General features: G+C 37.1%; 2 protein-coding genes across 2 annotated transcripts; both read left to right on the top strand.

Moving 5' to 3' along the window:
* Positions 1 to 1098: 1098 nt before the first annotated feature.
* LOC306879594 (ADP-ribosylation factor-binding protein GGA3-like) lies at positions 1099 to 10117 on the top strand (the record flags this gene model as incomplete). Its single annotated transcript, XM_079432661.1, has 17 exons — positions 1099 to 1138; positions 1813 to 1897; positions 2003 to 2078; positions 2164 to 2262; positions 2360 to 2483; positions 2591 to 2688; positions 3263 to 3343; positions 3603 to 3740; positions 3831 to 3912; positions 4028 to 4138; positions 4289 to 4552; positions 5004 to 5089; positions 5176 to 5333; positions 5789 to 6048; positions 6192 to 6361; positions 6586 to 6696; positions 8963 to 10117. The coding sequence occupies 17 exons, from the start codon at positions 1099 to 1101 to the stop codon at positions 9071 to 9073; spliced, it is 2094 nt and encodes a 697-aa protein (XP_079288787.1). The 3' UTR covers positions 9074 to 10117.
* A 1614-nt stretch (positions 10118 to 11731) lies between these two features.
* Positions 11732 to 23495, top strand: LOC306878702 (small ubiquitin-related modifier 3-like). Its single transcript, XM_079431196.1, has 4 exons — positions 11732 to 11788; positions 21193 to 21321; positions 22865 to 22936; positions 23019 to 23495. The coding sequence occupies exons 1-4, from the start codon at positions 11768 to 11770 to the stop codon at positions 23079 to 23081; spliced, it is 285 nt and encodes a 94-aa protein (XP_079287322.1). The 5' UTR covers positions 11732 to 11767; the 3' UTR covers positions 23082 to 23495.
* Positions 23496 to 23574: the final 79 nt, after the last annotated feature.

The following is a 23574-nucleotide window of genomic DNA, read 5'->3' as shown; positions in this document are numbered from 1 at the left end:
TTTTTTATGTGCCAAACATTAAGTTTTGTTTAATGTTTATGAAAGTGTTTTTTTAAAGTGAAATGTATAATACAATCCTCAATAAAAATCAGAAGAGAAAGTAATCAAACAAACAAGCAAGAAAATAAATAATATATACCCCCCCCCCCCCCGTATATTTATACATGCCCATATATATATATAAATGCAATAATAATATAATTTTTTTGTCTCTTAGAAAAGCACATTTGACATAGAGTTGTAGTTTGAGTTAGGATGCAGATGTAAATTTATGTTCATTATCAAAATCAGTAACATCTGTAAAAATGGCAACAACCTCCATTTTTATATGGTGAAATAAAATTTTTCTGACTATTTGAGTTTTATTAAAATTAACCATTGTTCTTCCATAGTATTATACATTTACATCATGATAACCAGAGTTAAACAGACACACAGCACCTCAATACTGTGGTAAAAATGCATTTCTATGTAGCCTATTTATATGTAAAACAGTAGTCCAAATACATTTATTATAAATGCACAAACGCTATCCCCACATTTCTGCCACAATACCATGGTGCAGTTAGTGTTACTACAGTAAATCCATGGTAAACGATGGCGATTTGTAGATTGAAAAGCCTTCTGACTGTATCGTTGCAAACTGTGTTTTTCTGCTTTTTGTCAGCGCTATTTTATCTGGATTTAAACTAGTTTATATCAGTTGACTGATACTAGTTTATACCAGTCATTTGTGTTCTTCGCTGAATTCTCACTGGATGTCACAGCGCTGTTTAGTGGTTGTGTGATCGGCGAGTAAACACATCTGCTCCAGTCCGCTCGATCTGCGCTGCGCCGCTGTCTGAACCGAGCGGATGTGGTCCGTGTGGCGCGGTTCAAATGAGTAGCTGTTTTGTTCCGCTTTTGCAGCATTAACATTAAGTTGAATATTTATCGAACTTGGTTTTTCGAGGAAAATTATATCACTATATAATTATAGTTATCGTTGTATCGCCCAGCCCAAAGTATATCTGCTCCCGCGCCCCCGCTGTGAAGCACGAGGATGTCACATGACTGGAATGTGTAGCTCTCTTTAGTCAGCTGTGCTACTGTGTGATCATGGCGGTTCCGGAAGGAGAGTCACTGGAGTCATGGCTAAGTGAGTTGTTGTGCTGATACATTAGCAGAATACGATTGAATTGACTCTGTAACGTCTTTAAGATGAGCAGTCACATCCAGATGCTATTTGTGATCGGTTGTTTTGACATGTCTCGGAGTGTCTGTGATATTTATACTGACATGATGCCATGATGGTTAGACGGAATATAAATGGCCCTTCCCAGACAGCATTTTAGGTGAGATAGGCGTGTTCCAGACAGTTCAGCTGAATATTTAGGACGAACGTCAGAACGCGTCTATTATGCACCTGGATGTCTGTAGGCAGCTCACTAGGTTTTGAGACACAGACGCATTTGTGATTAGCAAGTATACCATTTATTAAACTCCTTCTGAACTGCTGTTGCCTAAAACAGTTTAACACTTCTTTGCTATCGCTGAAACTTCAGTTTTAAGTAGAAAACCAATAATTTTGTCTTAAACTTTACTGGCATGTTGCACAGTTTACTAAATGTAAAGCAAACTGAATCACACACTATTTTTGGTGTTGCTTACTTTCTTCTATCCTGTCTCTTGGGATAAAAACATCTGCTAATTGCACAAATTTAAATGTAATTTGACATTTTGTTATTTTATAAATATGGTAAACCAAAAGAGTAAAGTATAAAAGTAACAATTTGAAAATTGTGATGTTAGTGTGACTTTTTTTCTTGGTAGACAAAGCCACCAATCCTTCCAACAGACAGGAGGAGTGGGAGTACATCATCAGCTTCTGCGACCAAATCAATAAGGAACTTGAGGGGTATGTTTACCTTTTATAACTGGTACGTGAAACTGTCTTCTTATACATGGGGATGTCTGTGTTTCTTCTCATGAATCAAGTGAGAATTGTGTCTGTATCTTGCAGCCCACAGATCTCGGTCAGATTATTAGCGCATAAAATCCAGTCACCACAAGACTGGGAATCATTACAAGCACTTACTGTGAGTTTATCTCCTTCAGTCCCTTAAATTAACAATAATAAGTAGAAGAATATAGTGACTAACTAAATATAGATCATTCTTGCAGGTTTTAGAAGCTTGCATGAAGAACTGTGGAAGAAGATTTCATAATGAAGTTGGAAAATTTAGGTTTTTAAATGAACTCATCAAAATAGTTTCACCAAAGGTAATGATTTAAGTAAACTATTTAATACAGCAAAATCAATGTCTCCTTAATAACACATTTACCTTATTTATGCTTTTTATCATTTTGTATCCTACAGTATTTGGGAGACAGAGTATCTGAACGAGTGAAGACTAAAGTAATAGAGTTGCTTTACAGCTGGTCAGTTGCTTTACCAGATGAGGCAAAGATGATAGAGGCCTATCAAATGCTAAAGAAGCAAGGTTCTTTCACCACAAATATAAACATTTAGAAGAATATCACCTACTTAATTCCTGTGTTCCAGTTTTGCTAGCCTGTCTTGTTCAGTCTTTACCACATTCCTTCTCAGGCATTGTAGCAGAAGACCCAGTGGTTCCTGTGGACAAGACTCTCGTTCCCTCGCCAAAGCCCAAGAATCCAGTGTTTGACAATGAGGAAAAGAGTAAGGTGAAGAAGCACATGAGAGTATCAGAGATTAAACACATATTCTGGGTTCTGTATATTAAAGTTGAATTAAACTGTGCCATCAATTGTTTCTTGTTTACTATTTACAAAGCTTTAAGTGGAACCTACCATGGAAGTGATACAACTTCACAATTTCAGTGGAACTGAATGAGGCAAATACATAAAAGTAAATGTTAAAATAATTACAGTTTCAAATGTGTGTTAAAATGATTTTAGTTTGATAAAATTATTTACTAACCTTTTCTGGGAGAAGTTACATCCAATTTATATTTTTGTTGCTGTGACAACATCAGGCCATAAACCAAAAGAACATTTAAAAATGGCTTTAAAATGATCATTTCAAACAATTTACAGCTTAAATTTTAGCAGAAAATTAAATGTGAGTGCTTTTATGAAATATTTTTTTACAGTTCTGCTTTTCAGCTCTTGCTTAATTTGTACTGAGCCTGGAATTTTCTTTTAAGGGGAACTGTTTTGACCACGGTGTGAGCCAATGCTTGTGATCCATCTTGTTAAGTTGTAAATCACGGTCTTTGTTTAAAAATTGTCCCTGCAGCGTCTTGCAGAACTTCTTAAAAGTAAAAAGCCGGAGGATCTTCAAGAAGCCAACCGCATTATTAAGAACATGGTCAAAGAGGTGAGGGCTTGGATAATTTTATGCTAATGCTTTAGAGAATATATATTAAAAACATATTTTTAAGTAACAATTATTTTTTAGAAACATAATGATTTTGATCATTATATAAAATTCAAATAATTAAAAAAAAATTTAAATGTATTTTTAAATAAATTCACATTTGCGCCATGTCATTGATCCTTTTGTTTACTCCCTTTATCGTGCTTGAAAGAAGAATAGGTTCCTCACATGGCTTATAGGCCTCTTGCTTTGCTTTCAGAATGATGCTCTACAGCAGAAAGTTTCCAATCGTGCCAGCACCCTAGAAGAGGTGGACAACAGTGTGAAGCTCCTCAATGAGATGCTAAGTCATTTCAAAAGAGATGAGTCAACGCAAGAAGACAAAGAACTTCTAAAGGTGAGCCATCTGAGTTTAGATCTGGTCAGTGCTGGACTTAACCTGTAATTAAATGTATCTGATTATGTGTAACTTGCTTTATTTTCATAGGATCTGTACAATGACTGTGACAAACTTAGAACTGCTGTCTTCAGACTTGCCACCGAGACAGAGGATGATGACAGTGCCTTAGGTAATGCACACTAGTAAACAAAAACTCGTTTAGATCTAGAGCCAATAATGTATTATAAATAAACAAAAAAAAACTCCTCTGTTCTACATGTACCTTCTGGTCTTCTTTGGTGCAGGCGATATTTTGCATGCTAGTGATGATCTCTCACGAGTCATCAACTCCTATAAAAAGATTGTTGAAGGACAGACCATTATGATTGACATACCAGGATCAACAGCTTCAGAACGTATGTATAATAATGTACCAGAATTCTTACACTTCATGACTTAATGTACTAATTAGATTTTTTTTTTGGTATCTGAATAATCTAAAGGATTTATCAATTTACTGCCCTGAAATGCAATTCATTGTGAGTTCATGTTTTTCATTTGTTTAGGCACCACTCACAGAACCTCTTCTGAAATTTTGATTGATTTGGCTGATCTGGACTCTGGGACCCCTTCACCCCTTAAAAATGTTTTGACTTCACCTCAGCACTCTGATTCTTTACCAGCTGACCTCCTCACACTTACTCCTTTAGTTGGAGCCCAGCCTTCCTCTTCCAACACATCCTCTGGATCATCAAGTTTCCAAACCAGTCCTCCACTGAGCCAGCTTCCCAGCAGTTTCTCTCTTCTAGATGACGAACTTGGTTCATTAGGTAAAAATGGCTTGATAGTACTTGTGCAATGTAAGATAGATATTTTATTAAGAATGTAATACACTACCTTTCAGATGTTCGTTGTCAGTAAGATTTCCATTCCAAATAAATGCTGTTCTGCAAACTTTGTGTCCATCAAAATCATAACACTATTTATAATATAAAACTTTAATTTAGAAATTAATAGCATGTTCATTGTTTAGTTTTTTTCTGCTCTACAGCATAAAACTTTATTAGAATACAGCAGAAGTGATATTACACTTAAAATGGATATAATAGCTGCTGAAAATGGAGCTTTGGCATTACAGGAAAAATAACATTTAGAATGTTCAAATCGAAAACAGTTTTTTAGTGTACATTTTGTTTTATATAAGAATGTGTTTAAATATAAGTATCAAACAGACACCCAGGCATTGTTTAAATTTAACACTTTAAAATTACTACTTTGCAGGCCTTTCTAATCTGGACTCAAACTCAAGCAAGTCAGCAGAAAAGAATACAAAAGAAGCCCAAAGCAATCAGTGGATTTCTTCACAAGTAAGTTTACAAGAGTGCTTGACATTTATGTTAAACATGCCTATCAAAATCAGCATCTTATGATTTTTTTTTTTTTTTGGTGACAGATTTCCAAACCAGTGATTGACCTACTCTGCAGCTCTGCTCCATTAAATCCTCTCATCTCAACAGCGCCACCTGCCTCTGAAGCTACCTCAGTCTTTAAAAACTCCCTCCAGCAGAGCTGCAAAGATTTTGCAATGCTGGACCTGGACAAGACTAATAGGTAGTGAGAGAATAAAATAAAATAGAATTAGTAGTAGAGTAGTATCAATTAAAAAAGCATCATGGTTTTTAGAAACAGAAAGTATTGTCACACTTTTATGAGCAACCATTTTCAACTATTATAATAAGAAGAAAGGTTTCTTGAGCACCAAATCTGCATATTAGAATGATTTCTTAAGTGTAATAAGTGACACTGAAGAATGGAGTAATGGCTGCTGAAAATGCATCTTTTTCAGCATAGGAATAAATACATTTTAAAATATATTCTAGTGTGTTGGATTGATGCCATTGGTAAATGCCAGTTGTTCAGTTTAATAGTAGCATTCATACATGGAAGGAAAGGGGCACACATTGCACACACTATTATTAGAGCCTTTAATTATGATCAAAGTGCTGGTAGTGGAATGGCTCATTGTTTAAAAGCAGCTAATTGCTTGTTCTTTCTGTATGAAGCAGCCAGTCCAATTATTCAAGCTTGGGTAGCAGAGAACTTAGCGCTGGAGAAGAGAACATCCATCCTGCATTAACCACATTCAGTTTGCCCTCTGGAATAACACCAGTGCCTTCTGCTTTAACCTCTGCCAAACCTCAGAGCTTTGCACCGGACAGCCCTCTCTTCAGATCCCTCTCTCCTACATTACCCATCAGTCAGTCACCCTCAGGCTCGGATATCTCCCTGACCAGTGTCTTTGTCCCACTGGAAGCCATTAAACCAAGTAAGGCCAATAAATTAATGTGGATGCTATTGATATAAGGTTCCTTTTGTTCTGATAAGTTAAATCCAGACCAGTTATTCCAGATTAATTTCTTGCCTGTTAGGTTTAGTTACTGTGTGTCATTTACTTTTATCTTTTCACAGGTAAGGAGTGTCCAGTGACAGCCTACGATAAGGATGGTGTTCGTGTGTTGTTGCACTTTGCTACTGACCACCCGCCTGCTCGGCCTGATGTTCTGGTTGTTGTGGTGTCCATGCTGAACACAGCACCACTGTTGGTGAGGAACGTAGTGCTTCAGGTTGCTGTGCCAAAGGTGAGAGGCACAGAATGTCTTTTTTTTTTATGTTCTGCTGAAGTTTTAACAATAATACATTTGCATATATGATTTAAATTGATCCTAACAGCACACAGTTATTGTTTTGTGATGGTAGATTTTTACTCTATGGATTTTGCAGTTCTGAATAGCTTTTGGTTTCACATGTTTGCAGTTGTTTTGGTTCATTCATTTTTGTTACTTATTTAATTTGTAATTGGCAGTCCATGAAAGTGAAGCTGCAGCCCCCTTCCGGAATTGAAATGGCCCCCTTTAACCCCTTCATGCCCCCCAGTTCCATCACTCAGATCATGCTGCTGGCTAACCCACTGAAGGTGAAGAAAGACACACACATACACTAACACACATTTACTTGGCTATCAATATAAGGACAATCCATAAACTTCTGTTTTTACATACAATTAGTTGTAAATACTAAACCCAACCCTAAACTTAAAAGAAAGACAAAGCTTGAGATTTAAAAACAAATGAATAAAAATCTACAAATACAAGTAAAAAAAGTATATAGTGTATACAGTGGTGTGAAATATTAATCAAAAGATAACACAAGTAAACACAACATGCAGTTTTTGAATGAAGTTTTTTATTATGAAGGGAAAACAAAATCCAAACCCACATGGCCCTGTGTTAAAAAGTGCTTGCCCCCTAAACCTAATAACTGGTTGGGCCACCCTTAGCAGCAACAACTGCAATCAAGCGTTTGCGATAACTTCCGATGAGTCTGTTACAGCGCTGTGGAGGAATTTTGGCCCACTCATCTTGGTAGAATTGTTGTAATTCAGCCACATTGGAGGGTTTTCGAGCATGAACCGCCTTTTTAAGGTCATGCCACAGCATCTCAATAGGATTCAGGTCAGGACTTTGACTAGGCCACTCCAAAGTCTTCATTTTGTTTTTCTTCAGCCATTCAGAGGTGGATTTGCCGGTGTGTTTTGGATCATTGTCCTGCTGCAGAACCCAAGTTCGCTTCAGCTTGAGGTCACGAACAGATGGCCGGACATTGTCCTTCAGGATTTTTTGGTAGACAGCTGAATTCATGGTTCCATTTATCACAGCAAGTCTTCCAGGTCCTGAAGCAGCAAAACAGCCCCAGACCATCACACTACCACCACCATATTTTACTGTTGGTATGATGTTCTTTTTCTGAAATGCTGTGTTACTTTTATGCCAGATGTAATGGGACACGCACCTTCCAAAAAGTTCAACTTTTGTCTTGTCAGTCCACAGAGTATTTTCCCAAAAGTCTTGGGGATCGTCAAGATGTTTTCTGGCAAAACTGAGACGAGCCTTTATGTTCTTTTTGCTCAGCAGCGGTTTTCGTCTTGGAACTCTGCCATGCATGCCATTTTTGCCCCGTCTCTTTCATATGGTGGAGTCATGAACACTGACCTTAACTGAGGCAAGTGAGGCCTGCAGTTCTTTAGGTGTTGTTGTGGGGTCTTTTGTGACCTCTTGGATGAGTCGTCTTTGCACTCTTGGGGTAATTTTGGTCGGCCGGCCACTTTTTCACACAGGGCCATGTGGGTTGGGATTTTGTTTTCCCTTCATAAAAAAACCCTTCATTTAAAAACTGCATGTTGTGTTCACTTGTGTTATCTTTGATTAATATTTAAATTTGTTTGATCTGAAACATTAAAGTGTGACAAACATACAAAAAAAAAAAAAAAAAAAAAAAATCAGGAAGGGGGCCAACACTTTTTTCACACCACTCTCTGTGTGTGTGTGTATATATATATATATATATATATATATATATGTATGTGTGTGTGTGTATGTATGTGTGTATATATATATATATATATATGTGTATGTATGTGTGTGTGTTTTTTAAAACAAATTTCACGAATGAGGATGTCCTCAAAAGTTGGATTTGTGAGATGTAGCTTACTTCTGGGTGCAAATGTATCCCCATATTTATGAGACACTTGTCTCTCATTATTAGGACATTAATTAAAGAGAAGTAACTTAATGTCACCATATTTTTGTCTCTATTGCCTACTGTAGAAATAAAATGGGTCAAAAATGTTCCAAAAATATTGCTTTTCTGATGTAGTAAGGTTTGGTTTTAATTGTAATAATCAATTTGACTTTTGTCAATTTATTAAAATAAAAGAAAATTAAAAAATTAAATAAAAGGGTTGTAACAGCAGTTACAAATTGAACACATTATCGAAGATTGATTTAATAGGATCAAAAATGACACCAAAATCAATAGATTATACTATTAAATATATCTCTCTTTTTATTATTAAAAACCATTTACTAACACACTAACATAAAGAAATGTATCACCAGTTGCACACATCCATGTGGAAACAAATGTGAATTTTTTTTTCAACATGGGATTTTTCAATGCATGCATATTTGGACAGTCTTCTTCTCTGAGCTTTGACCTTGGAAGCACTGAATAGGGAAATGATTGTCACCATATTTAGAGAACTAAAAGCTCAGCAATATTTTGCGCTAGTTAGATGGACTTTAACTAGTGTCATTTAAAGAGCAATTGCTTGTGTGCTTACACGATACAATTTCTGTGATAAACTAAATGGCTGTGTTAAATGTATTTGTGTTCTTTTGCAGGAGAAAGTAAGAATGAGGTACAAGCTGACATTCATCCTTGGAGATCGACAGGTCACAGAGTCTGGAGAGATGGACAAGTTCCCTCCAGTGGAAAGATGGGGTCATTTGTAGCTGTGTAAGCATTAATACTCATGAAGACAAATGAAAAACTCAGTGTGTAAATGCATGGATGAGCCATCAGCAGTGTCACAGAGAGATTTAATGTCCAGGACGTTACCTTTGAAACACTGGGTGTTAAACTTCTGAATCCCAATCTCGGAGTAATCCCACAAATGTCTTGATGTATTGGTCTTGGTCATTAAGAACTGTTGTCATTAATATAAATATGATGCCTATGAGCATTTGAGTCATAATGGGTCATTTTATTGTTAGCAACAACTAAACTATTCAACTCATACCTCACCCTGAGAGCAGTGGAGGGAAATGTGATAACACTGGACATGTTACATCTTTTCTTTCAATCTATTTTCCTTGATATGATGCATTAGTTGTGTTTTTGTGCTTTGATTTTTATTGATGTTCTTTCTGAGTTTTACATATTTATTTTTATTACTATTCAGATTTGTGGTGTTTGACATGGCTAGCCTCACTGATTTAAAGCCAAATTAATTTGTTTTACATCAGAAAACAGTCCCACAAAGAAGTGTGTGAAAGATGGTGCAAAGCATACTTTGACTTCTGTGTTTTTGGATGAATGCAAAGTATCTGTTTCACTTCATTTCCTTTTTTTACACAGTTGGAAGGAATCACTGATGTATATAATTGGAGAGGAAATTGTTTTGATGTTTTGGAAGGTTTACATTTTGGGGTTATTAAAGATGCCATTATTTATATCATCAACTTGGACTTTTAAAACTGTTAAAAGTGTGTTGTTATGGAATTATTTTTTTTCTTTTGGTATGTCTTTTTTTTTTTTTCACAGCAATTGCCTCAGTATTTTTTTGCTTTGCTGGATGTGTCCAGCAGTGTATTTTCCTGAATGTGTGTGAGAGAGAGAAAGAGATGGGGAAAATCATATTAATAAAATTGACTTTCTAAATTATTTCAAAGAAGAGCTTCATGAATGTTATGATGCTGTTCTTTTTAGATTTTAAGTCAAATTGGCAATTCAATGCAATGTATACGGTTTTAAAGACAAATAAATATATTGTTTTGAACAACTGTCTGAATTTACATAGCGGTATAATGTGTCTGCTGGTTGCTTTCTGTTTGGTCTAATTACGCACACTCAGTATTGCTGCAAACATGCAGCTGGTGACACCCCTGCCTGATTTTGGCTATAGGCAACAGAGAGGATAAGGGTCAGTAATGGTTATTGATATGTAAAGTATATTTTCTCTATATTTCCTGTCAAATTTGGGCAAAATGTTCCCACACAATTTTAGTCCCCACAGGTACTCTATTTGGAAAAATCTAAATATTCGATACAAAAATAAAAAAAAATCCAGACTGGTTTAATAATAATGTTCTTTTGGTTTCTCAACTTGTAAATTCAAGGATTGTGTCCATGTAGCTAAAGACTTGAAATGTTATTTGGATACAATATACTATATCCTCTTCCAGCAATGTCAAAGCCTTAAAATCCTATATGTTGTGCAAAATGTATAGGGGAGAGTGGGGACGGTTCCAACGAGGGGCAGTTGCAAAATGGCTTATTTCTTCAAGCAGGAGCTACAGTGATGATATTCACACTGCACATGCTCTATTAGCCCCTCATCCTTCCTGGAAGAAATCGGCCACATGTGACCATTCCTTCTACAAAAAAGCATTATGGTAAAAAGTTTTTTTTTTTTTTTTTTAAGATCAGATTTTTTTTGTCATGGTGTCTAAGTTGTTTGTGTGACACATTAACATTTCTGAGCTTCTAGGCATAGATAGCATTTGTCAATGATATTGTGTCAAGATAATATACCAAATTTAAGTGTAGGGACAGCTGTAGAATGTCCCAGCATGCTGTCCCTTACCACAACATTGGTACACACAACCACAACATACCACAACATCTAAAGCTTGTCATAACATTACCTAATTGTAATTTTATGGATTAATAAAGAACCCCTTTCAATAGTTAGTTATCTCTCCTTTTTTAAGTAAACAGTTAAAAAATCGACTTGAGAAAGTTTTTCCATTTACTACTATTTGGTTTTATACAGCCAATTTACCTTATTGAAGACCCTGTCTGTGCACACAATAAAGTAAAGAAATTACAAAATGTTATTTAAGAATGATTTAATTACATGAATGTATAAATGAATATTGCAACCATCCCCTATGGGGTCAGTATCTACATTTCACTTTATCTGTTCAAGTGTAAATGTACGTATATTATCATATACACATGTTGCTGTAGTAAATGTAGGTGAGTAGCTGACAGATGTGGCTTTATTGTATTCAGATTTTGCCTTTCTAATACAGTCTCTGTTGCCCACTCTCCCCTAATATTTGTGCTTTTTTATAAAATGCTATTGACGTTTTTTTATAATGTGCTATTGTGTTAGGAAGAGGGTGGGGTTTATTTAGGATTTACTTATTTATTTACTTCTTTCTCTTTAAATTTAATGTATATATTACCCCTGGATTAATGTTTTTTTGTTTGTTTTCTTTTCGTGGTTCTTTGTATATTGTTTATATATTTATTATTATTGTTATCATCTGTTTTGAGCTGAAAATATGTGTATTCAGCCTACCTTTATATATGTTCAATTAAAAAAGGCGCAGTAACGGAACTCCGGAAATGGACCTTTTTAAATGTGGTCATATCCGGCGGCATTACGCGCGTCTCGCGTGTCTGAGGCAGAAGAAGTCATGGCAGACGAGAAGCCAAAGGTACGTGTGTATGGGTCTTTAGAAGTTTTCTAATAAGCGCAATGATTATTTGATACATGATGAATGGGTACCATTGATAAAGAAACTTATTTCCCTCTCTCTCTAAATTATTGTTCAGTAATTCAGTGAAATGTTGATAAAGCTAACACGCTAATGATCTAGTTCGCTAATGTGGCTCGCAGCTCAGACAGACGGCAAGTGATAAGACAAAACTTACAGTAGAGTACAGTACCAGTGGAGTCTATAGCACTTTCATAATTAATCAGTACCGCTCATTTGAACTTTTGCGTTGATTTATAACTTATTGTGTTTTTGCAGTGTATATGATAGTGTTTTCAGATTTACTCGACTGTCTTCATCTATGTTCTAACTGATGCACCATCAATCATTTTTTAAAGACTTTAATATTTGAAAAAAAAGTTGTGTGCTCGTGCGTTTTTGGAGTATAATGTGAATCTCAGCGGTTTGCTTTACTGACAGACAAACTCTGGTGACGTGCTGTAAACACTGAATTTGAAACATCAATGTGGTGGTGTCACTGACTTTTTTTTCTGTTCTATTGTTCAATGCATTATTTTAGATGGGTGCAGCAAAGTGCACTTGTTTGGACTATTGTTAACTTTATAAAAACACTAAATCTGTTTATGGTTGTTAATCCGTGTGTCATTCGTTCATTCGGTTTTTGATTTAATATTGAAAGTAGAAAAATGAAAAAACGTCACGTGGGCTGCAATTAAACGCCCCTTTCTGCTGATTGGTCAGCCGAAGATCAAACCGTGCCGTCATCAGTTTTTCCAAGTTTTCAAGCAGGAGAATAATATTCCTCTGCTGCTGCTGCAGTTGTACTGATTCTTTTTGCATTTATTGCGACTACATTTCATCTTTTTTCATCAAGCAAGCAGACTAATGAATAGCTGGACACCGGGGCAGAGTCTAGACAGGGCTTCTTAAAGTGATGGGAGAGCCGCGAAATAATTTGCCATAGCCTACTGTATTTTACAGACTGTAAAATCGCTTTTTTTATCATGATACATGCTGTGATTTATTCCAAAGTGACTTATTTAACGTCGAATAATCTAAATGAAGCCTTTTAAAAGACAATTATTTGCTGTGGTTCATGTTTGTGGCATGCGCCGGAAAGATGCTCAAGGAGACCCAGACGGGCTAAAGCAGCACATTCTGTTGTTTTCTTTATTTTTCAAAGGCATGCCATTTTGTAGTTATTTACGTAATGCTACACAAAAATATACATTTTACTATACCATATAAATAACAGAGTATTATTATTTCCCCTCGATGGAGAAAAAATCCAAGTGAACATCAATCAGTACTCTATTGATTTAAACTGCATTTTTAAACCGCTTTAATTATGACTGCTGATTATTTTCTGTGCACTCTGAGCTTGTAGTCGTGTCTGTCTGCTTATTGACTTTATTTAACCCATCGCAATTTATTGGAACTGTGAGAACTACTCGCCTTAATGTTGTCCTAAAAGCTTATTAGTTTTTTTTTCAAAACGCGCGCACAAAAATGTCCTGCCAATTTAATGGCTGAGAATGGTGACTTTAGTTGAAGTGGATTCATATGTCGTAAAATAATCCTATGCATCTCGTGGTGCATATTCCAAGCATTCTGAAGGTATACTGTGTGTTTGGTGAGAAACAAACAGCAAGTTATTACATTTTATGAAAATCTTGCATTGCAGTCCTGTGCGAGTGCATATCCTTTTGAGGTATCAATTATAGTAAATTTTTATAAAAACACAAGACTACATTTTAAAACTCTAAAGGCCTTTCCACACTGAGCGTAATGCGAAAAAGCAAGGCGAATCGCCCGCAAATGTTGCTTTCACACTGAGTGCGAAACGAATGTTCGCCTTCTGCTAATTCACGCCTACACGCTAGGTGGCGCCGACCAACAATGCATTTTTTCTTCATGTAGCATATGTATCTCGTGTGGTTTACATTGTCCGCTGCTCAACATACAGCATTAAATTAAGATCAATAACTTTGTTTCTCTTCATCAGAAACACAAAATATCCATAAGGCTTACAAGAATATATCTGAAATAATTAGAGGTACAATTAGCATCAGGCTACATTGAAAATGTATGTATTTGTTAACGTTTTTGCTCAAAACCCACTTTAAATCATCATCGAGTGCTTGTAATAACTTCCGATTGTGATCTAAAATGTATTTTGATTCTATAATAGGGAGACATGCACTCTTTGTATGTTTTATAATGGACTGATCGATACCTGCTTGTCATGTCATAAATATCCTTTACTGTTAAAAAAAAAATACTATGAGCTGCATAAAAACATATACAGAAAACCTATCTTCATAATTATAGGTCTATTTGCTTTCATATTTCATGTGTAGAAAAATGTTTCTCTTTTTATTTATATATATATATATATACGGAAGGGCAAGAGATATGATTACATGATTGACCGGTCTAGATTGAACGAGCTCTGACTCATAAACACTCGTGCACGTGGAAGCTAATGAATGGTGCTCTTCAGATCACATAATCCAGAGGAGAATTAATAGAAATGTTATTCTGTATAAAGAATGTGAGAATAGTCTGTTCTTAAATACCAACAATAAAAGAACTCCGCATTCACTCTTCTCTCTTGTTCTTGCGTCAACGTTATAGGCCTATATATGTCCAAGCCAATTTATTATTCTTTCCTTTTTGTCTTGGTGTTTAAAATATTTATTTTGAAACAAATTGATTAATTACTTAAACAAATAGACTTACTGGGCAAGCAGGGTAGGCTATGACAGCCATCATATGGTTGACACCAAGATGGCGGCGCGAACACATCGCGAGGCTCAGCGTCTTACCAGATTTAGGAAAATAGTGTTAATTTACCTGGTTATTTCACTCGTGTTCCCGCGATTCAGCTATGCGAACTACAGCTATACTAAACAATCACTTTTGGACATCAACAAACAGTGTTCCAACATAGTTTTAGATCATCCTTTCGACTTCAGCGAACTCCTGCCGGAGCTACTGAGATCACCGCGGACAAGCGGATCACTCGTACCGGCCGGAAGTGCTCGGCGTCGGCGTCGAGACCGTAAACAAAGACAGGGAAAGCGTGGAGGGCTGCGTGCTAAGCTAAGGCTAAACCCACATCGACCAGCTCTGCCCAGCATCTTCCTTGCCAATGTACGGTCTCTGATGAACAAGATGGACGAACTAAAGATCTGGACCCTCACACAGAAATGGCTTATGGACTGTAATGTTATGTTCTTCACTGAAACATGGCTCTGCAACGATGTCCCAAACAGCGTGGTGCATATGGATGGACGCTCTCTCTTCAGGGCTGACAGAGTAGCAGCAACCTCTGGTAAAAACAAGGGTGGTGGAGTATGCATTTATGTAAATAAATCATGGTGTAAAGACTCTGTCATTGTTGATACCTACTGCTCTGCTGAGCTGGAGTTCCTGATTATCAAGTGCAGGCCATTCTATCTACCACGTGAGTTTACTTGCATTGTTGCTGCTGCAGTTTATGTACCTCCGGACGCTAATGCTAACGTGGCTATGAAAGAACTTTGTGCTGCTATTAGCAAATTACAAACCCTGCACCCGGATGGAGCCTTTATCGTTGCTGGGGACTTCAATCACTGCACTTTTAGATCTGTTCTCCCTAAATTTCATCAAAATGTCTCCTGCACTACAAGGGGACATAAAACATTGGACCACGTTTATACTAATGTGAGTGATGCCTACAAAGTCACACCCCTCCCCCACCTGGGTCAGTCTGATCACCTCTCTTTGTTCCTGCTCCCCAAGTATACCCCAGTCATCAAATGTGTGAAACCTACAATAAGGACTGTTAAAATCTGGCTGGAAGGTGCTGACTCCACTCTTCAACATCAATTCCAGCACACAGACTCGAGTGAGTTTGCTGCCCAGGCCACCACAAACTCTCAGATTAACATTGACATTTATACCAACTCTGTCATGGAGCACATCAACAGCTGTGTGAGCAGAGTGACCACACACAAAAAAATAAAAATTTTCCCCAATCAGAAGCCCTGGATGAACAGAGAGGTTCGCCTCCTGCTCAAAGCAAGAGATGCAGCCTTCAGGTCTGGAGACCAGGAGGCTTACAGCTCAGCCAGAACCAACCTGAGGAAGGGTATCTGCCAGGCCAAACTCACACACAAACAGAAGATTGAAGATCACTTCAATTCTTCAGACCCCCGGCGTATGTGGCAAGGCATACAATCTATCACAGATTACAAACCACCTAACTCTGTGCCCCCCTCCAGCTCTGCCTCCCTCCCAGACGAGCTCAATCACTTTTATGCTCGTTTTGATCAAAATAATGAGATCTCACTCAAAGCTGAGCATCAACCCAGTGAACTGCCTCTCACACTGTCCACATCAGATGTCTACTCCACTCTGCGTAAGGTGAATGCACGGAAGGCAGCTGGCCCTGACGGAATACCTGGTCGAGTGCTTAAAGCCTGTGCGGAGCAGCTAGCTGAGGTCTTCACAGACATTTTCAATCTGTCCCTGGCCCAAACAACTGTCCCCACTATCTTCAAAACCTCCACCATCGTACCAGTACCGAAACATTCCACTGCCTCGGTCCCTAACGACTTCCGTCCTGTTGCACTCACCCCCATCATTGCCAAGTGTTTTGAGAAACTGGTTGCATCCCACTTAAAATCCTGTCTCCCTGCTACACTAGACCCATTCCAATTTGCCTATCGCCACAATAGGTCAACAGAGGACGCCATCTCAACAGCACTTCACTCTGCCCTCACCCACCTGGACAGTCAAAACACATGTGAGAATGCTGTTCATAGACTTCAGTTCTGCATTTAATACAGTAATCCCCTCCAAGCTGATCTCCAAGCTCAGCCAGCTTGGAATCAGCACACCCATCTGCAATTGGATTCTAGATTTTCTGACTAACAGACCTCAGTCCGTTAAGTTAGATAACCTCTCCTCCTCCATCATCACCCTGAACACCGGCGTGCCACAGGGCTGCGTACTGAGCCCTCTCCTGTACTGCCTCTTCACCCATGACTGTGTTCCTGTTTATGGCTCCAACACCATAATTAAATTTGCAGATGACACCACGGTGGTAGGTCTGATCAAGAATGACGATGAATCAGCCTACAGGGATGAGGTGCAGCACCTGGCTGTGTGGTGTGCCACCAATAATCTACAACTAAACACCCAGAAGACAAAGGAGATCATTGTGGACTTCAGGCGGACTAGGAGTCATGCACACACACTAGGGATGGCTCGATACCATAATTTTGGCTTCGGTACGATACTAGAATGTAGTACCTCGGTATCGATACCATAGGTGACAAATAACCAGCCTCAAAAGATGAGTGAATTAAAAAAATATATATTATTAATAATAATAATAAAAACAGATTCATATATTAATACCTTTGTATCAAACTGTAACAAAAAACCTAAAGGGAACATAGGTTACATTTTGATGTTGGAGATAAAAAAAATAGGCTAACTGAAGTAATAAGATGAAAATATATTAAAATCTTATCTTTTCAGTGCAAACACATAGTGCAAACTAAATGTCTCCTAAAAAAAAAAAAACTACCGGAAACATAGGTTTCATTTTGAAGAAAAAAAATAGCACTGAAGTTGCGCAATTGATGCAACAAATGTTGCTTTATTATAAAGTGTTATTCTAACAGTCAAAGTAATATTCAAAATCATGTTATTATTTCTCTCTCTCAGATTGTTTTCAGATTTCAGACTCAACGAAAGAAAAAGCATTAAATATAAATCTCACTCTCTCACTTGCTTCATATTAGTGGTCGGCAGCTCGTCAGAAACATTTCCTTCATATCAATGATACTAAAATTAATATAGCAAAACTCTTGCTCAATTCATATCCAATTAAAATTTGATTATATGAAATGCAAGTGCATGTATTACGTGACCAAAACTTCATTGATTCTAGCGTGTCTCACATACACATTTGCGCTTACTGTATTACATCTGAATGTGCGTTGATCAGATGTAAATAAAAGGTCAGGTCAAATCTGAATTTATGAATGATGCACTCACCTGTCGATAACTTAATTCTTTGAAAAGATCAGGATGAGCAAGCGACAAATTCTTAAAAAGATTTGATGTGTTCCTGTGGCAACATGATTTAGGCCTATAGCAACGCTTGCATACAGGTGCAGTAAGGTCAGTTCCTTCACCTGTCATCTGTTTTTTATCCAAAGTAATGCCATATTTCACTTCTACTGTTCTCTTTATTTATTAATTTTGGGTGCGCTGAGTTTCATCTGTTTGATCCATCGCGTTGTTCTGTTGTCACATTTACCGGTTGCGCAGCAATTTGGGAAGCACTGCCACCAACAGGTGCATTTTGCAACAGCAGCGTATGAAATACCGAATTGAGCAAAATTATGATATCGTACCGTTTGAAATATAATATATACCGGTATTTTTCCAGTATCGGTATACCGCGCATCCCTAACACACACCCATCTACATCAACGGAGCTGAAGTGGAGCGTGTGGCGAGTTTCAAGTTCCTTGGCATCCACATCTTGATGACCTCACCTGGTCCCATAACACCTCCACTCTGGTCAAAAAGGCACATCAGCGCCTTTACTTCTTAAGGAGCCTTAAGAAAGTTCACCTGAATCCCAGGATCCTTGTGGAATTCTACCGCTGTACCATTGGGAGCATACTCACGAACTGCATCTCAGTATGGTACAGCAATTGCTCCGCATCTGACCGCAAAGCACTCCAGCGGGTGGTGAAAACTGCTCAACGGATCACCGGCACCCAGTTAACTTCCATTGAGAACATTTATCATAAGCGCTGTCTGGGCAGGGCAAGAAACATCATTAAGGATGCCTCTCACCCTAACCATGGACTCTTCACCCTCCTTCCATCCGGCAGGCGTTACAGGTGCCTACGCTCTCACACTAGTAGGCTCAGGAAGAGCTTCTTCCCCGAGGCTGTGACGCTTCTGAACGCCACACCACCAATCTAACCTGCACCTGCTTATTACTGCACTGGTCACAGTACTTTACACACATGCATTTGCACTACTCATATTTTGCACAGACTGCACATTGTTAAAGTTATTACACTATAAACTGTATAAAGTTGTTACTATACAAAGCACAGTAAACTATTTCTATAAAATATTGCACTACTGCTATTTTGCATAGAATACATTGTTCTATCAATATTTTGCACACTCATCCAGCTGTATTTATTTATTACCACTGTTCTCACGTTTCTGCTGTTCATAATGTGTATATATAATCCTACATTGCTCTGTTCATAATGTACATACAATCCCTACATTGCATTCCTATTTATATTCTGTATATACTCTGCTCAATACTGTATATAGAAATCCCACTGCAGGGCTTGACACTTACCTTTTCCCCAAGGAGCACATGTGCTCCTAAGTCAAAAAATTTAGGAGCGCATTAAAAACATTTAGGGGCGCAATGCAAATTTTTCAAATGAGGTGTTTTAGCTTAATAAGGGGATACAAAGAGACATTTACAAGCACAATTATTTAATTTATCAGAATACAGAAAGTACACAAGGTTTTTAAATAATTTTACTTCAGACACTATTTAATAGGCAATAATCTTCACAATAATCATTGAAGCTTTTGTCATATGTTTTTGTTCTTAAATCACAATATATAATTTCTAAGTGAAAAAAGTGTCCTCCTAACAGGTTAAATAACTTTATTAAAGATAATTTACTAAAAGACTTTTATAAAAAAATACATAAAAATATAAAGTAAACAAGTGTTTCAAGATTAGAGTGCAAAAGATTGTTCAAATGAACGAAAGAACAAAGTAAGGTCCCATTTGTTAACATTAGTTAAAGCAGGTTAACATTAACTAAAAATGTGCAATAGCTAATTGTTGCAGCAGTTAATATTCTTTGTTAATGTTGATTAATAAAAAAATACAACTATGTTAGTTAATGTTAGCTCCATTGAATTATATTAAGACAACTTTTGATTTTATAATGTATTATTAAAAGTTGAAATTAAGATAGCATTATTAATAAATGCAGTCATTGTTTTTTTCATGTTAACTAATGGAACTTGTGTTACTGAACAATAATAACGAATCAGTGTTGATATATAGATAGGCCCACTGTTCTCTATTATAGATCAGTGGATGGGCCATGTTTTAGGTTAGAAAAAAATGTTTGAAAATAAATAGCTCATTAAGTAAGAATTATTTGATGCTATTGTGAAGACTAAAGCGAATATAAATATCTAAATGACTGAGTGTGAAACATTATTTACACAGTTTTAGGAAAGTAGCGCAGCTGATTTGTTTACTGGGTTACCGGGGTAACGGCAGCGGCAGCGCCCTCTAGTGGCGAATGTGCGTCATTCAGCGCGTCTTCACTTTAACTCGCTCCGCTTTTCTTCTCATCTGTGCTCATTTAAATTAAACCGTTGCCTTTTTAAAGTACTAAAGTAATCATATGAGGCTGCATCGCAATTTTTCCATAAATTAATACGTTTGTTATAGGCTACTGTATAAGTTAGGCTGTTTTGTATTTTGTTTTGTATTCGCACTTGTGCTCCTAAATACATTTTCCAGTTCGCACACATCTATTTTTAGTCGCAAATGCGAGTGAAATGCTCGCACTGTCGAGCCCTGCACTGCACATTCTGTAAATCATATCTTCATTTACTCTGCACTTATATGTATATAAAACACTATATTCTTGCACTTCTGGTTAGATGCTAACTGCATTTCATTAGCGCTGTACTTGTACTCTGCATAAATGACAATAAAGTTTAATCTAATCTAATCTAATCTAATATGACCCAGCTGATGCAAAGTATAGAATTTATATCCACAGACGAAAGCCCTGTCTAGACTCTGCCCCGGTACAAGTTATCGAGCTATTTATTAGTCTGTTTGTTTGTTTGAAAAAAGATGAAATGTAATTGCAATAGATGCAAAAAGAATCTGTACAACTGCAGCAGCGGAGGATTATTATTCTGCCACGTGAAACTGCGGAAGAACTGATGACGGCACGGTTTTATCTTCGGCTGACCAATCAGCAGAAAGGGGCGTTTAATTGCAGCCTACGTGTAGAAATTGAATGTTCAAGCTGTTTATTCTTTTTTTGTATCCCTAAACGAAAATTTAAGCTGAATTCTCGTTTTTGGGAAAAAAAAATTCAAACTAAAAAGGAGCCGTTTTTTCATTTTTTCATTTTCATCTTTCAATATTAAAAAAACGAATGATACACGGATTGTTGTTTGTTACCTTTTTTGATTCCTATCACGAAGATGCTACTACGGTTGTTGTTGTTTTTGTATATTTTTCCATTGCACAAGAATTATTGATGGTAGCTTTATTTCACTTTTCACTCAAGGAGGGTGTGAAAACAGAGAATGACCACATAAATCTGAAAGTAGCCGGGCAGGACGGCTCAGTGGTTCAGTTCAAAATCAAGAGGCACACACCCCTCAGCAAACTGATGAAAGCATATTGTGACAGACAGGTAAGGGTTTTTATGCACATGCAACTGCATAATTTTCTTTCCTGACAAAAATAATAATCATTTGTTTAGGTGCACTGGATTATGTTGCCATACTTGCCAATAAGAGATTGGTAAAGATAACATGAATATCTGGCAGTAATTGGTCATAATTTGGATAAAAATGTCAGCTGTATGTATCTGCAGCAAATCAGCTTGTTTCCTCTACATTTAAATAATCTGTTTCATTATTTAGTGTAAATTAGTCCAGTATTGCATTATCAGAGTTCCTCTGAAACCCTCTACCTGTTAGTCATGGCTAACAAGCTCAATGTGTAGTAGATCTAGTCTGCCAAGTGAACCAACTGCATGAACACTCAAATCCTTTTAACATGCTAAAACTAATTTTTATGATTGAACTTTATAGTTAATTCTGAATTATGAGACTCATACAAAAGATAAGTCCCTTTCTCGTGACTCCTAGTAGGGCTTCATTGGACAACAAATTTTGGTTCTATAGATGTTTGCGGAAACCTCGAAAGCTCAGAGTGGTCCTAGATCCTTTGAACAAAAACTGATCTCTGTAGCACATAAGGTACACTTCTTGTTCCTTAGTCTAAAGTCCCAGAGCTTAGGGCTAATACGCATCTCTAGAAAGCCTGCTTTGTGTTACATCTGTTCATTTTTCAAAATGCTTGAACAATGTAGGATTTTCAACAGATTTCAGCTGGACTTGGCTCTGTAATCGGTGGAATTTCAAACTCAATTTACTATTGATTTACAGACTTGATCATTTATAAGAACTTCAGTTTTAAGTGTAAGGAACAAGACTGTGCAAAATAATTGTGTTCTAAGAAGCTACGACCATCCTGAGCTGAGGTTTCTATAAACACATGCACCAATACACTGTGGTTAAACAAAGAAAAAGGAAAAACCGATAGCCTCTCTCTCTATAGATATAGATAGATGTATAGATATGGATAGATGTATAGATATGAGAAGGTTGGTAGGTTGCAAGAAAGCAGGAAGTTTATAAGAGAACTTGTTCTTGAGCTTAGAACAGGAAGTTGTCTTCATCCATTGTGGTAAAGGGTTGAAGGTCATCAGTTATAAGTATGGAGAAAGAAAAGGTGAATTATTGAAAGTAGTTGGCAATTTGGAATAATTGTAAATTCAGAAGCATTCAAGATCTATCCAAGTTTGAGAGTTTGTTGATTAAGACGGATCTCCAACCCTGCTCCTGGACAGCTCTTGTCCTGCAGATTTCAGCTCAACCTCAATCAAACACACCTGAACCAGCTGAAGGTGTTCAGGGTTCCTTGATTATTACAGGCAGGTTTGTTGGAGCAAGGTTGGAGCCGAAGTCTGCAGGATGCTAGCTTTTCAGGAGCAAGGTAAGACACATTTAACGTTAAAAGCTGGCTCTGTCATTCCAAAGCCAGACATTCTATACAATACATGAATTGTTGAGGGGTCTCTGACTGCATTTTGGAAGACATGTTGGAGGTAATGCTATAGTTTACACTTCACTTAACTCTCAGGTCCACATTTTCTCTGTTTTGAACAGGGGCTAACAATGCGACAAATTCGGTTCCGGTTTGATGGGCAGCCAATTAATGAGACTGACACTCCAGCTCAGGTATAGTTCACTGATATGACCAGTTCTGAATGTCACCATCCTTTAAGCATGCTATAAAATCTGATTTATTTTTTATTTCCAGTTGGAAATGGAGGATGAGGATACAATTGATGTATTTCAGCAACAGACAGGGGGCCTGATGTAAATAACAACTACCTCTGCCCTCCATCATCACAGTCCTCCCCGTTTCCTGTGGTTTTTTTTTGTTTGTTTGTTTTTTCTCTACAAATTCAGGCTGACCTTACCAAAATCTTGCCTAAAATGCTTGCCATCAGCTCTCGCAAATCAGTTGAATGGTGTTGTAAACATATTAATGTGTGTCTAATAATGTCAAGACTAAAATGCTGATCAGTGATCAGATCTTTTTTTGGGCGGTAGATGGAATTTTGGTCCGTGTCAGTGCTAAAGTACTGTTTTGTTTGCTCAGAGCCATTGGGCTTTTTATATATATTTTATATGTTGTATTTCTCTTTTGTACTCAGGCCAATTTTATTCAGAAACTTGTTGTGAATTGAAATGTTGGTAAGATTTGGTTGGAATAAAACTGTTTTACAAAACCACTTGAGGTGGATCTTTTGTTGCTTTTAATCATAATATTTTTTTATAACTCCTTTATTATTTCCCTCAATGGAACTAAC

Source organism: Barbus barbus, assembly GCF_936440315.1.
Source record: "Barbus barbus genome assembly, chromosome: 13".
Lineage (NCBI taxonomy): Eukaryota > Metazoa > Chordata > Actinopteri > Cypriniformes > Cyprinidae > Barbus > Barbus barbus.
The sequence above is the reverse complement of the archived record's forward strand: the minus strand, read 5'-3'. Positions and strand labels throughout refer to the sequence as shown.